The sequence below is a fragment of the Neomonachus schauinslandi genome, chromosome 5 (assembly GCF_002201575.2).
Source record: "Neomonachus schauinslandi chromosome 5, ASM220157v2, whole genome shotgun sequence".
Classification (NCBI taxonomy): Eukaryota; Metazoa; Chordata; class Mammalia; order Carnivora; family Phocidae; genus Neomonachus; species Neomonachus schauinslandi.
The window spans coordinates 152,664,860-152,679,499 of NC_058407.1; the positions used below are offsets into that span (position 1 = coordinate 152,664,860).

Genomic DNA, 14,640 nt, shown 5'->3' on the forward strand with positions numbered 1-14,640 from the left:
TTTTCCACATAAAGTATCATGTCGTCTGCGAAAAGAGAGAGTTTGACTTCTTCTTTGCCAATTTGAATACCTTTTATTTCTTTTTGTTGTCTGATTGCTGTTGCTAGGACTTCTAGTACTATGTTGAACAATAGTGGCGAGAGTGGGCATCCTTGTTGTGTTCCTGATCTTAAGGGAAAGGCTCTCAGCTTTTCCCCATTGAGAATGATACCCGCTGTGGGTTGTTCATAGATGGATTTTATGAACTTGAGGAATGTTCCCTCTATCCCTATACTCTGAAGAGTTTTAATCAGGAAAGGATGCTGTATTTTGTCAAATGCTTTTTCTGCATCAATTGAGAGGACTATATGGTTCTTCTCCCTCCTCTTATTAATGTGTTCTATCACACTGATTGATTTGCGAATGTTGAACCACCCTTGCGTCCCAGGGATAAATCCCACTTGGTCATGGTGGATGATCCTTTTAATTTATTGTTGGATCCTATTAGCTAGGATTTTGTTGAGGATTTTGGAATCCATATTCATCAGGGATATCGGTCTGAAATTCTCCTTTTTGATGGGGTCTTTGCCTGGTTTGGGGATTAAGGTAATGCTGGCCTCATAGAATGAGTTTGGAAGTTTTCCTTCTGTTTCTATTTGTTGAAACAGCTTCAGGGGAATAGGTATTATTTCTTCTTTGAATGTTTGGTAGAATTCCCCAGGGAATCCATCAGGCCCTGGACTCTTGTTTTTTGGGAGGTTTTTGATCACTGCTTCAATTTCGTTACTGGTTATTGGCCTCTTCAGGTTGTCGATTTTTTCCTGTTTCAGTCTTGGCAGCTTATAGGTTTCCAGGAAGGCCTCCATTTCATCTAGGTTGCTCAGTTTATTGGCATATAGTTCTTGATAATAATTTCTAATAATTGTTTCTATATCCTTGGTGTTAGTCATGATCTCTCCCCTTTCATTCATAATTTTATTAATTTGGGTCCTTTCTCTTTTCTTTTGGATAAGTCTGGCCAGTGGTTTATCGATCTTATTAATTTTTCAAGAACCAGCTTCTAGTTTCGTTGATCTGATCTACTGTGTTTTTGGTTTCTAATTCATTGATTTCTGCTCTAATTTTAATTATTTCTCTTCTAATGCGTGGCTCAGGCATCATTTGTTGCTTTTTCTCTAGTTCTTTAAGGTGTAGAGTTAGTTGGTGAATTCAGGATTTTTCTATTTTTTGAGTGAGGCTTGGATGGCTATGAATTTCCCCCTTAGGACCGCAGTATCCCATAGGTTTTGGACCAATGTGTTTTCATTCTCATTGATTTCCATGAATTGTTTAAGTTCTTCTTTGATTTCCTGGTTGACCCAAACATTCTTGAGCAGAGTGGTCTTTAGCTTCCAAGTGTTTGAATTTCTTCCAAATTTTTTCTTGTGATTGAGTTCCAGTTTTAAAGCATTACCATCTGAGAATATGCAGGGAATAATCTCAGTCTTTTGATATCGGTTGAGACCTATTTGTGACCCAGTATGTGGTCTATTCTGGAGAAAGTTTCATGTGCGCTCGAGAAGAATGAGTATTCTGTAGTTTTAGGGTGGAATGTTCTGTAAATATCTATGAGGTCCATCTTGTCCAAAATATCATTCAAAGCTCTTGATTCCTTGTTGATTTTCTACTTAGATGATCTGTCCATTGCTGAGAGTGGAGTATTGAGGTCTCCTACAATTAATGTATTGTTATCAATATGACTCTTTATTTTGGTTAACAGTTGGCTTATGTAGATGGCTGCTCCCATGTTGGGGGCATAGATATTTACAATTGTTAGATCTTCTTGTTGGATAGACCCTTTAAGAATGATATAGTGTCCTTCTGTGTCTCTAATTACAGACTTTAGTTTAAAATCTAATTTGTCTGATAAAAGAACTCATACCCTAGCTTTCTTTTGAGGTCCACTGGCATGGAAGGTGGATCTCCATCCCTTCACTTTCAGTCTGGATGTATCTTTAGGTTCAAAATGAGTCTCTTGTAGGCAGCATATGGATGGGTCCTGTCTTTTTATCCAGTCTGCAACCCTGTGCCGTTTTATGGGAGCATTTAGGCCATTCACGTTGAGAGTGATTATTGAAAGATATGAATTAATTGTCATCATGTTGCCTGTGAAGACGTTGTTTTTATAGATTGACCCTGTAAATTTCTGTTGTATATGACTCTTGGGGTCTTTCTCCTTTTATAGAACGCCCCTTAATATTTCTTGCAGGGCCGGCTTAGTGGTCACATATTCTTTCAGTTTCTGCCGGTCGCGGAAGCTCTGCATCTCTCCATCCATTCTAAATGACGGCCTTGCTGGATAAAGTATTCTTGGCTGCATGTTCTTCTCATTTAGTACGCTGAATATGTCTTGCCAGGCCTTTCTGGCTTGCCAGGTCTCTGTGGATAGGTCTGATGTTATTCTGATATTCCTCCCTCTGTACATAAGGAATCTCTTCCCCCTAAGTGCCCTTAAGATGGTTTCCTTGGTTCTAAGATTTGCAAGTTTTACTATTACGTGCCAGGGTGTTGGCCTCTTTTCCTTGATCTTGGGATGGGTCCTCTCTGCCTCTAGGACACGAATATTTGTTTCATTCCCCAGATTAGGGAAGTTCTCAGCTATGATTTGGTCAAATACATCTTCTAGTCCTCTCTCTCTCTCCACTCCCTCTGGGATTCCAGTTATGCTGATATTGGAATGCTTCATGGTGTCACTTATTTCTCTGATTCTATTTTCATGGATTCTGAGTTGTTTTTCCCTGGCCTCCTCTTTTCCCTTCTTACCTATTATATTGTCTTCCAGGTCGCTTATTCGTTCTTCTGCCTCACTTACCCTAGCTGTTCGATTATCTAGATTGGATTGGATCTCATTGATAGCATTTTTAAGTTCTGCCAATTCAGCTTTCATTTCTGTCCTTAGAGACTCTATGTTGCCATTAATTGATTTCTCCATTCTAGCCATTGTCTTCACAATTGCTAGCCTGAATTCCATCTCCCACATCTTGGTTATATCTGCGTTCATCTGTAAATCTGCAGCATAAGTCATAATCTCTGAGTCTTTTCTATTTTGGGGTTTCCTCCTCCTAGTCATTCTGTTGATGGGTGGTTGAGGGAATGTATAGAGTCCAAATTATTGACCAGAACCCAAGCAAGATGCACTGTTTTCTTGGGACCTTAGGGTTGCTGGCCTCTTGTTTTTCCCGCCTGTCTTCTGGGGGAGGGGCCTGCCGCGCTGTTACTCAGGCAACCCTGTTTGGGTGGAGTTGCCGTGACCCCTGTGGCGGGGGATGGGCTCAGCAGGAATCAGTTTTGGGGGCTTTTGTTCTCTGGCGGCTTTCCCTGGCGGCTTTCCGCGTCTCTTCCGCGAGTCAGAGCAGAAGAGACCGTTTCCAATCCTCTGCCTCAGAGCAGAGAGACCGCAATCTGTTCTTCAGTGAGCTCTCCAGGCCACACCGTCTCTGTTTCTGTCTGTGCTGCTATAAACTGCAGCGTCCTGGGTTGTGCGCCCGTCCGCAGTGCTCCCAGTCCTGCCTCCAGGTTGGGGCACGTCTCTGCCCTTTGTGCTTCTAAAACCCCCAGCCGCTCCCAGTTCGCACGCGCGACCCCGCCACTCTGGGTTTCCGCCCCCAGGGGCTGCCCTAAAGTCCTTTCCCCCCCACTACTGGTCTGCGAGTCTGTGCCCCGTCCCCAGCGCACGAGGCTGTCGCTCACCGGCGGTGTAGGGTCCCCATGGACAGGCTCCCTCCCACTGCCTTTTATCCTCCGATATCTGATATCTGCCTGCAGAATCATGGCTCCGTGCTTCGTACCTCGAAACCAACCGCCTGCAATATTCTGTTTGTAAAGGTCCAGATCTTCTTACATCTCAGGCTGGTTTCGTGGGTGCTCAGAATGGTCTGGTAGATATCCAGCTCAATTCCGGGGGCCAGTTGAAATAGGGTCTCCTACTCCTCCACCATCTTTTCTTCTCTGAGGTGTTGCAAGGCCACTTTTTAGAATATTCACTTAGATGTCTTTTGTTAGTAAACATTTTCTGGGTGGTTACCTCATGCCAAAAACTGTATTAAGTTCTGGGGATAAAATGAGAATGAGACCCAATTATCTGTTAGGTCATGTCAGCTGGGATTACACCTTCTGAATACTCGCTCCTTCTTGAAATAGGACATGCAGCTAGAACAACTCTCCTTCCCTCCACCTGCTTATACTTATGTATAAGTGCTACGAACACACACACACACTTGCGCACACCCACCCCTACCCCCCCATACATACTCGTGCTCTGCCCACCCCATCATGCACTCATGTATTTGTATGTACATGTATTTCTTCTATATTCTCAGCATATGGACAGACCTGCAAGCCTCTGACATAATGTGGACCATATCAGACACAGCTTGGATACTGAACATCTTGACTTCATTTCTGGAACCTTGGACAGCAGGAGCATGCACATTTATCCATCTCTTGCCAAAGTTTGACCCAGTAGTCATTCTAAAGGTAAGACAGGATCCAGTTTGCACCAGAAGGTCAGAGGTAGCGCAAGGTTTGCACACTCCAGTTTATTTCAGTTTCTTTTCAATTCAGCAAATGTTTACTAACTCTTGCCACATGGATGGACAGTATTCAGTAAGTAAGATGGAAATGGTCCCTGCCCTCCTTGAGCTCCTGGTCCAGGAAAGGAGAGAGACCCATATACAGATAAAAGGAATATATTTAGGAGGCAGTTATCATTGGCCATTCGTTCACTCAAAATATTTAATGGGCTCTTGCTTTGGTGTTGAGTATCAGACTTTTTCCTGTGGAACTTAATGGGACAGCCATTAAATAAAATCTATATGTTACATGACCCTGGAGGAACAAAGCAATGGAAATGGGTTTATTTTGCTTGAAAATACACACCCTGTGTTGGATTCTACAACATAGATGGGGTGATGGGCCATTGATGTCCTGGGGCCTCCAGGTCTCTGAAGCAGTTGATGGCCCACTCAGACTTCTGTTTGGCTGGCACCAGAGACCCTGGGAGCAAACTGAGGCATGGTTGGCATACTTAAAGGTCAGAAGGTCAGGCATGGTCTGGATTCTCTCAAGAGATTCTCTTCAGATGGTTCCGTCATTCTCTGTTTTAAACAAATTTAAACAGAGTAAGTGCCTTCTTCTGAAAAGGATTTGAAGTGGCTTTTATTAAATGATACAAGGGGAAAACAGCAACATGAAAACAGATGTAAAATTGTAAAGCATATTAGGAAAATATAGGGTGGAGATGTCAGTGGGTTGAGGGGGTAGGATGAAGGGGATTAAGGAGAAGTATAGCAAATAAGTAGCTGATTGTTTGTTGGGCTTCCTGTAAGGCAAAGCAATAAGGGAAATGAGAAAATTTTCATCACTTATACCAGTTCATCATGAACACTCAGAGGAGGGACACCTGGGTGGCTCAGATGGTTAAGTGTCTGCCTTCGGCTCAGGTCATGATCCCCAGGGTCCTGGGATAGAGTCCCGCATTGGGCTCCTTGCTCAGCGGGGAGCCTGCTTCTCCCTCTGCCCCTCCCCCTGCTTGTCCTCATGCTTGCGCGCTCTCTCTCTCTCTGACAAATAAATAAAATCGTTTTTTTTAAAAGGACACTTAGAAGAAATAATTGTGTGATGTGCTAATGTTAATCCTTTTTTTTCTAGACATTTTTGCCTGAATCACTCTTTGTAATAAATCATGCACAAAGCAAAACATGGGATGGAGGTGGTATTGCATCACAGTTAAAAGTATGGGCCAGAAATGCTGATTCCACTCCCTGCTGGTTGTATGACCTTGGGCAAATTAACCCTCTGACTCACAGTTTTCCCTTCTTAAAATGTGGGTGTTAATATACACTCCATGAGGTTATCATGAGAATTTAATGAGATAGCACAGGGCTGACAAGTATTCAGTACTACCTATTTTTATTTTTATTTTTATTTTTTTTTAAGATTTTATTTATTTATTTGAGAGAGAGAGAATGAGAGACAGAGAGCATGAGAGGGAGGAGGGTCAGAGGGAGAAGCAGACTCCCTGCCGAGCAGGGAGCCCGATGCGGGACTCGATCCTGGGACTCCAGGATCATGACCTGAGCCGAAGGCAGTCGTTTAACCAACTGAGCCACCCAGGCGCCCCCAGTACTACCTATTTTTAATAACACTTTTACTGAATTGTTTATAGGCACTTCTGAGTTTTTTCTTTAAGATTTATTTATTTGAGAGAGAGAGAGCGTGCGTGTGTGACCAGGGGGAGGGGCAAAGGCAGAGGGAGAGAGAGAATCCTCAAGCATACACCCTGCTGAATATGGAACCCAATGAGGGGCTGGATCCAAGGACCCTGAGATCATGACCTGAGCCAAGACCAAGAGTTGGCTGCTTAACTGACTGAGCTACCCAGGTGCCCTGGTGCTTTTAACTTTTCAAAGCACTTTTATACCCGAATTATGTCCCAAAAATAGCTTCAGGAAAATAGGGCTGGAATTAATCTGTTAACAAAGCGAGTCCTGGAAGGTTAAGTGACTTAACCAAGACCATACGTCCAATTTGTAACACTGACTGAGCTCCTTCCCTTGGTGACTGGAGGTTTGCATAATTCTAGAGGTGTGTTAGTGGGGGCGAGTCATTAAAGTGGCAGGAACAGTAAGCCAGGATTTGACAAAAATGTTCCAAATGAGTCCTGGACCCTTTCTCTGTAATTATAGGTGGTTATTTCTTTGTTATTTTTGGCTTGAGGATTTGGCCTGAAATAGACAGAATAAAGAAGGTAGGATTTAAATCCAGAGCCCAACTCCAGGGCCCATGCTTGCAACCACTGTGTATGCTGATAAGTTCAGCACCTAGTCTGGTGGTTGGTGTCAGCCAGCTCTCTCCCTCTAGGTGCTGTCCAGCTATCCAATCAACAGCATGGTAGGAGCACCCATTGTTTACCGGATGTTGGTACAACAGGATCTTTCTAGGTGATGGGGCTTTGGGGGTTGGTTTGAGCCTCCGGGTTTATTGGTCCATCCTCCTGCCTCCACCACATACACATATGCTCATCTCTCTGACCTGTTAAGCATGGGTTGCCCTCATCATTAAAGTACCTGGAATCCTCTTTAGGCCTGGACAGAGTTTGGTTCCAGGGAGGCTCAAGGGGAACATTTACCTCCTTTCTCTCCTTCAGTTACAAGTTCCCACATCTCCAGAACTGTTTCAGTGGAGGAGAGACCCTCCTTCCAGACACTTTGGAGAACTGGAGGGCCCAGACAGGACTGGACATCCGAGAATGCTATGGCCAGACAGAAACGGTACCTGCTCCTAGGGCAACCATGGGCTGGTGCACCCGGTGGGCTTCAAAAGGCTCTCTGATAATAAAAATATGAGCCACTACTTATTCATGCACTTATTCAATAAATATTTATTGAGCACCTGCTGTGGAATAGGTATTGGCAATTGAACAGAAACGAAGTAGCCAGAGCTCCTCCTCTCCTGGACATTACATTCTAGTGGTATTGGGGGGCTGAGACGTAAACTAATAGATACATGACATGGCAGACAGTGAGATGTTCTATGGAGGAAGGTAAAGCAGGTGACATGAGGTGACGTGGGATGAGGGACTGGTATTTCCAAAATGGTTGTCAGGAAAGTCCTCTGTAATGGGGTAACATTTTAGCAGAGACCCAAATTTATCAAGCATGTCAGACTCTGTCCTAAGCTGCTCAGACTAAAGTGAGGAATGGGGAGAAGAACCCACTAAGCCCCCCACCTTACCTGCTGAGATGTCTTCTTGGAACTCTTGGGGCCCCCCAAAATTTACTTTGTATTGCTCTAAACTCTGCTGCTTTATCAAAACAACCTGAGGAATAGTTTCCCCAGCAAATTTTCCCCAGTAACCTTGCCTCTTACCTGTGACTCTCAGTACCTCTGGCCTCCTCTCCACTCTTTTATCCTACACCCCTTTACCGCTAATGGGTCCCCCTGGCAGGATTCCTGAGAGGGCTTATGGATGAGAGCACTGTGATGGGGAAGAGCTTTGCAAATGTGGGTGAGGACAGTGGATGTGTGGCCAGGGCTTCTAGCCTTTCAGAAAAAGCCATGTTTAGGGAATGTTCCTTTAAACACCAGCATCTCTGTAGGATTCATTTTAGGATTCAAGCAGAGCTAGCTCTCTTATGGGAAGTAATTTAATCCCATACTGTTTTAAAGGACTTTTGTAGTCTATGGACCCTTATTAAAGTATAGCTCCCTCAAAATAGATTAAAATGTGCTGTCAGTTCCTTTTCCCTGGCTAGGGGTCAGTTGGAATGCTTTCTAAACAATGTAGTGCAACCCCCAGGGTAGGGGTTCCAGTAAAGTGGAGGAAGCCAGGAATAGGACTATGTTAAGATCTGCTCTGCTCTGCTAAATCCTTTTTTGTTTTTTTTCTGTGACTCCTCCTGAGGTTTGCCAATCTGTCTACCAATCTTTTGCAGGGACTCACTTGCAGAGTTTCCAAGACCATGAAAATCAAACCTGGTTACCTCGGAACTGCTATTCCCCATTATGATGTGCAGGTTGGTTAGGGGCTCTAAGGAGGGAGGAAAAACAGGGAATGCACTAATTTTTCAGGAATTTATTTATTACATTGTTCACTGAGGAAAAATCATGGAAATTAAAGATATTTAAATAATATTTAAAAAAGAAGGGTAATGATGAAAAGAAGGAAGGGAGGGAGGGAGGAAAGATGAAAGAAAATTAATCATATCCTTTTTTTTATTATGTTACATTAATCACCATACATCATTAGTTTTTGATGTAGTGTTCCATGATTCATTATTTGCGTATAACACCCAGTGCTCCATGCAGAACGTGCCCTCTTTAATACCCATGACCAGGCTAACCCATCCTCCCACCCCCCTCCCCTCTAGAACCCTCAGTTTGTTTTTCAGAGTCCATCGTCTCTCATGGTTCATCTCCCCCTCCGATTTCCCCCCCTTCATTCTTCCCCTCCTGCTATCTTCTTCTTCTTCTTCTTTTTTTTAACATTTAATGTATTATTTGTTTCCGAGGTATATATAGATCTGATCCAACAGTCTTGCACAATTCACAGCGCTCACCATAGCACATACCCTTCCCAATGTCTATCACCCAGCCACCCCATCCCTCCCACCCCCCACCACTCCAGCAACCCTCAGTTTCCTGAGATTAAGAATTCCTCATATCAGTGAGGTCATATGATACATGTCTTTCTCTGATTGACTTATTTTGCTCAGCATAACACCCTCCAGTTCCATCCATGTCATTGCAAATGGCAATATTTCATTCCTATATACCACTTCTTTTTTTTTTTTTTTTAAGATTTTATTTATTTATTTATTTGAGAGAGAGAGAGAGAGAAACAGCATGAGAGGGGATAGGGTCAGAGGGAGAAGCAGGCTCCCCACCGAGCTGGGAGCCCGATGTGGGACTCGATCCCAGGACTCCGGGATCATGACCTGAGCCGAAGGCAGTCGCTTAACCAACTGAGCCACCCAGGCACCCTACCATGTCTTCTTTATCCATTCATCTGTCGATGGACATCTGGGCTCTTTCCACAGTTTGGCTATTGTGGACATTGCTGCTATAAACACCGGGGTGCACGTATGCCTTCGGATCCCTACATTTGTATCTTTGGGGTAAATACCCAGTAGTGCAATTGCTGGATCGTATGGTAGCTCTATTTCCAACTTTTTGAAGAACCTCCATACTGTTTTCCAGAGTGGCTGCACCAGCTTGCATTCCCACCAACAGTGTAGGAGGGTTCCCCTTTCCCCGCATCCCCGCCAACATCTGTCATTTCCTGACTTGTTAATTTTAGCCATTCTGACTGGTGTGAGGTGGTATCTCATTGAGGTTTTGATTTGGATTTCCCTGATGCCGAGCGATATTGAGCACTATTTTGTGTGTCTGTTGGCCATTTGGATGTCTTCTTTGGAAAAATGTCTGTTCATGTCTTCTGCCCATTTCTTGACTGGATCAATTGTTCTTTGGGTGTTGAGTTTCAGAAGTTCTTTATAGATTTTGGATACTAGCCCTTTATCTGATATGTCATTTGCAAATATCTTCTCCCATTTTGTTGGTTGTCTTTTGGTTTTGTTGACTGTTTCTTTTGCTGTGCAAAAGCTTTTTATCTTGATGAAGTCCCAATAGTTCATTTTTGCCCTTGCTTCCCTTACCTTTGGTGATGTTTCTAGGAAGAAGTTGCTGCGGCTGAGGTCAAAGAGGTTGCTGCCTGTGTTCTCCTTTAGGATTTTGATGGACTCCTGTCTCACATTTAGGTCTTTCAGCCATTTGGAGTCTCTTTTTGTGTGTGGTGTAAGGAAATGGTCCAGTTTCATTCTTCTCCATGTGGCTGTCCAATTTTCCCAACACCATTTGTTGAAGAGACTGTCTTTGTTCCATTGGACATTCTTTCCTGCTTTGTCGAAGATTAGTTGACCATAGAGATGAGGGTCCATTTCTGGGCTCTCTATTCTGTTCCATTGATCTATGTGTCTGTTTTTGTGCCACTACCATGCTGTCTTGATGATGACAGCTTTGTAATAGAGCTGGAAGTCTGGAATTGTGATGTCGCCAGCTTTGCTTTTCTTTTTCAACATTCCTCTGGCTATTTGGGTTCTCTTCTGGTTCCATACAAATTTTAGGATTATTTGTTCCATTTCTTTGAAAAAAGTGGATGGTATTTTGATGGGGATTGCATTGAATGTGTAGATTGCTCTAGGTAGCATTGACATCTTCACAATATTTGTTCTTCCAATCCATGAGCATGGAACGTTTTTCCATTTCTTTGTGTCTTCCTCCATTTCTTTCATGAGTATTTTATAGTTTTCTGAGTACAGATCCTTTGCCTCTTTGGTTAGATTTATTCCTAGGTATCTTATGGTTTTGGGTGCAATTGTAAATGGGATTGACTCCTTAATTTCTCTTTCTTCTGTCTTGTTGTTGGTGTATAGGAATGCCACTGATTTCTGTGCATTGATTTTATATCCTGCCACTTTACTGAATTCCTGTATGAGTTCTAGCAGTTTTGGGGTGGAGTCTTCTGGGTTTTCCACATAAAGTATCATATCATCTGCAAAGAGTGAGAGTTTGACCTCTTCTTTGCCAGTTTGGATGCCTTTGATTTCTTTTTGTTGTCTGATTTCTGTGGCTAGGACTTCTAATACTATGTTGAATAGCAGTGGTGATAGTGGACATCCCTGCCGTGTTCCTGACCTTAGGGGGAAAGCTCTCAGTTTTTCCCCATTGAGAATGATATTCACTGTGGGTTTTTCATAGATGGCTTTTATGATATTGAGGTGTGTACCCTCTATCCCTATATTCTGAAGAGTTTTGATCAAGAAAGGATGCTGTACTTTGTCAAATGGTTTTTCTGCATCTATTGAGAGGATCATATGATTCTTGTTCTTTCTTTTATTAATGTATTGTATCCCATTGATTGATTTGCAGATGTTAAACCAACCTTGCAGCCCAGGGATAAATCCCACTTGGTCATGGTGAATAATCCATTTAATGCACTGTTAGATGCTATTGGCTAGTATTTTGGTGAGAATTTTTGCATCCATGTTCATCAAGGATATTGGTCTGTAATTCTCCTTTTTGATGGGGTCTTTGTCTGGTTTGGGGATCAAGGTAATGATGGCCTCATAAAACGAGTTTGGAAGTTTTCCTTCCATTTCTACTTTTTGGAACAGTTTCAGAAGAATAGGTATTAATTCTTCTTGAAATGTTTGGTAGAATTCCCCTGGGAAGCCATCTGGCCCTGGGCTTTTGTTTGTTGGGAGATTTTTGATGACTGCTTCAATTTCCTTAGTGGTTATAGGTCTGTTCAGGTTTTCTATTTCTTCCTGGTTCAGTTTTGGTAGTTGATACATCTCTAGGAATGCATCCATTTCTTCCAGATTATCTAATTTGCTGGCATAGAGTTGCTCATAATATCTTCTTATAATTGTTGTATTTCTTTGGTGTTGGTTGTGATCTCTCCTCTTTCATTCATGATTTTGTTGATTTGGGTCATTTCTCTTTTCTTTTTGATAAGTCTGGCCAGGAGTTTATCAATCTTGTTAATTCTTTCAAAGAACCAGCTCCTAGTTTCATTGATCTGTTTTACTATTCTTTTGGTTTCTATTTCATTGATTTCTGCTCTGATCTCTATTATTTCTCTTCTCCTGTTGGGTTTAGGCTTTATTTGCTGTTCTTTCTCCAGCTCCTTTAGGGGTAGGGTTAGGTTGTGTATTTGAGACCTTTCTTGTTTCTTGAGAAAGGCTTGTATTGCTATATACTTTCCTCTTAGGACTGCCTTTGCTGTATCCCAAAGCTTTTGAACAGTTGTGTTTTCATTTCCATTGGTTTCCATTAATTTTTTTAATTCTTCTTTAATTTCCTGGTTGACCCATTCATTCTATAGTAGGATGCTCTTTAGCCTCTATGTACTTGAGTTCTTTCTGACTTTCCTCTTGTGATTGAGTTCTAGTTTCAAAGCATTGTGGTCTGAAAATATGCAGGGAATGATCCCAATCTTTTGGTACCAGTTGAGACCTGATTTTTGACCTAGGATGTGATCTATTCTGGAGAATGTTCCATGGACACTAGAGAAGAATGTGTATTCTGTTGCTTTGGGATGGAATGTTCTGAATATATCTGTGAAGTCCATTTGGTCCAGTGTGTCATTTAAAGTCTTTATTTCCTTGTTGATCTTTTGCTTAGATGATCTGTCCATTTCAGTGAGGGGGGTGTTAAAGTCCCTCACTATTTTTGTATTATTGTCGATGTGTTTCTGTGCTTTTGTTATTAAGTTCCTTATATAATTGGCTGCTCCCATGTTAGGGGCATAGATATTTAAATTGTTAGATCTTCTTGTTGGATAGACCCTTTAAGTAGGATATAGTGTCCTTCCTCATCTCTTATTACCATCTTTGGTTTAAAATCTAATTTGTCTGATATAAGGATTGCCACCCCAGCTTTTTTTTGGTGTCCATTAGCATGGTAAATGGTTTTCCACCCCTTCACTTTCAATCTGGGGGTGTCTTTGGGTCTAAAATGAGTCTCTTGCAGACAGCATATCGATGGGTCTTGTTTTTTTATCCAATCTGATAGCCTGTGTCTTTTGATTGGGGCATTTAGCCCATTTACATTCAGGGTAACTATTGAAAGATAGGAATTTAGTGCCATTGTATTGCCTGTAAGGTGACTGTTACTGTATATTTTCTGTGTTCCTTTCTGGTCTATGTTGCTTTTAGGGTCTCTTTTTGCTTAGAGAACCCCTTTCAATATATCTTGTAGGGCTGGTTTCATGTTTGCAAATTCCTTTAGGTTTTGTTTGTCCTGGAAGCTTTTTATCTCTCCTATTTTCAATGACAGCCTAGCTGGATATAGTATTCTTGGCTGCATATTTTTCGCATTTAGTGCTTTGAATATATCCTGCCAGTCCTTTCTGGCCTGCCAGGTCTCTGTGGATAGGTCTGTTGCCAATCTAATGTTTCTACCATTGTAGGTTACATATCTTTTCCCCCGAGTTGCTTTCAGGATTTTCTCTTTGTCTCTGAGACTCATAAGTTTTACTATTAGATGTCAAGGTGTTGACCTATTTTTATTGATTTTGAGAGGGGTTCTCTGTGCCTCCTGGATTTTGATGCCTATTTCCTTCCCCAAATTAGGGAAGTTCTTTGCTATAATTTGTTCCAATATACCTTCTGCTCCTCTCTCTCTTTCTTATTCTTCTGAGATCCCAATTATTCTAATGTTGTTTCATCTTACGGTATCACTTATATCTAGAATTCTGCCCTCGTGATCCAGTAGTTGTTTATCTCTTTTTGTCACCTTCTTTATTTTCCATCATTTGGTCTTCTATATCACTGATTCTGTCTTCTGCCTCATTTATCCTAGCAGTTAGAGCCTCCATTTTTTATTGCACCTCATTAATAGCCTTTTTAATTTCAACTTGGTTAGATTTTAGTTCTTTTATTTCTCCAGAAAGGATTTCTCTAATAACTTCCATGCTTTTTTCAAGCCCAGCTAGTATCTTTAAAATCATCATTCTGAACTCTAGTTCCGACATCGTACTAATGTCCATATTGATTAGGTCCCTGGCAGTCGGTACTGCCTCTTGTTCTTTTTGTTGAGGTGATTTTTTCCGTCTTGTCATTTTGTCCAGGGGAGAATAGATGAATGAGAGAATAAAATGCTAACAGGGTAACAAGGTCCCTAGAAAATATACTCTAAACAAATCAGAAAAGACCTGAAACCGGGGGAAAAGAAAGAAAAAAGAAAAAGATAAAAACAATCTAAAACAAAACAAAACAAAACAAAACAAAACAAACAGAATATGATCAAATATGATCAGGCTGGTACACAGATCAGTGCCACACACTAGATTTTGGGTATATTTTGGTCTGTTAGAAGAAAGTGCCTCCCAAAATTTTAAAGAAAGAAAAACTTATATATGTACAAAAATAAGGGTTAATATGATGAAGGGATGGAATATGACTATAAAGATGAAAATTATAAAAGATTTTATAAAAGGAATTGATAAGATAAGAAGTTGGTTGAGAAAAGAAAGAAGTGGATTTATAAACCGTGATCCATGGCACAGTCGGGCCCCTGCCCCTCCAGCAGGGACCCAACAAGCAGCAGATATGGGGA

General features: G+C 41.8%; 1 protein-coding gene across 1 annotated transcript in view; it reads left to right on the plus strand.

Moving 5' to 3' along the window:
- Positions 1 to 14,640, plus strand: part of LOC110587842 (acyl-coenzyme A synthetase ACSM5, mitochondrial) — an 81,089-nt gene that overhangs the window by 15,337 nt on the left and 51,112 nt on the right. The window contains 1 exon segment of the mRNA XM_044915081.1: positions 6,880 to 6,959. Coding sequence (XP_044771016.1) covers positions 6,880 to 6,959 — 80 coding nt within the window.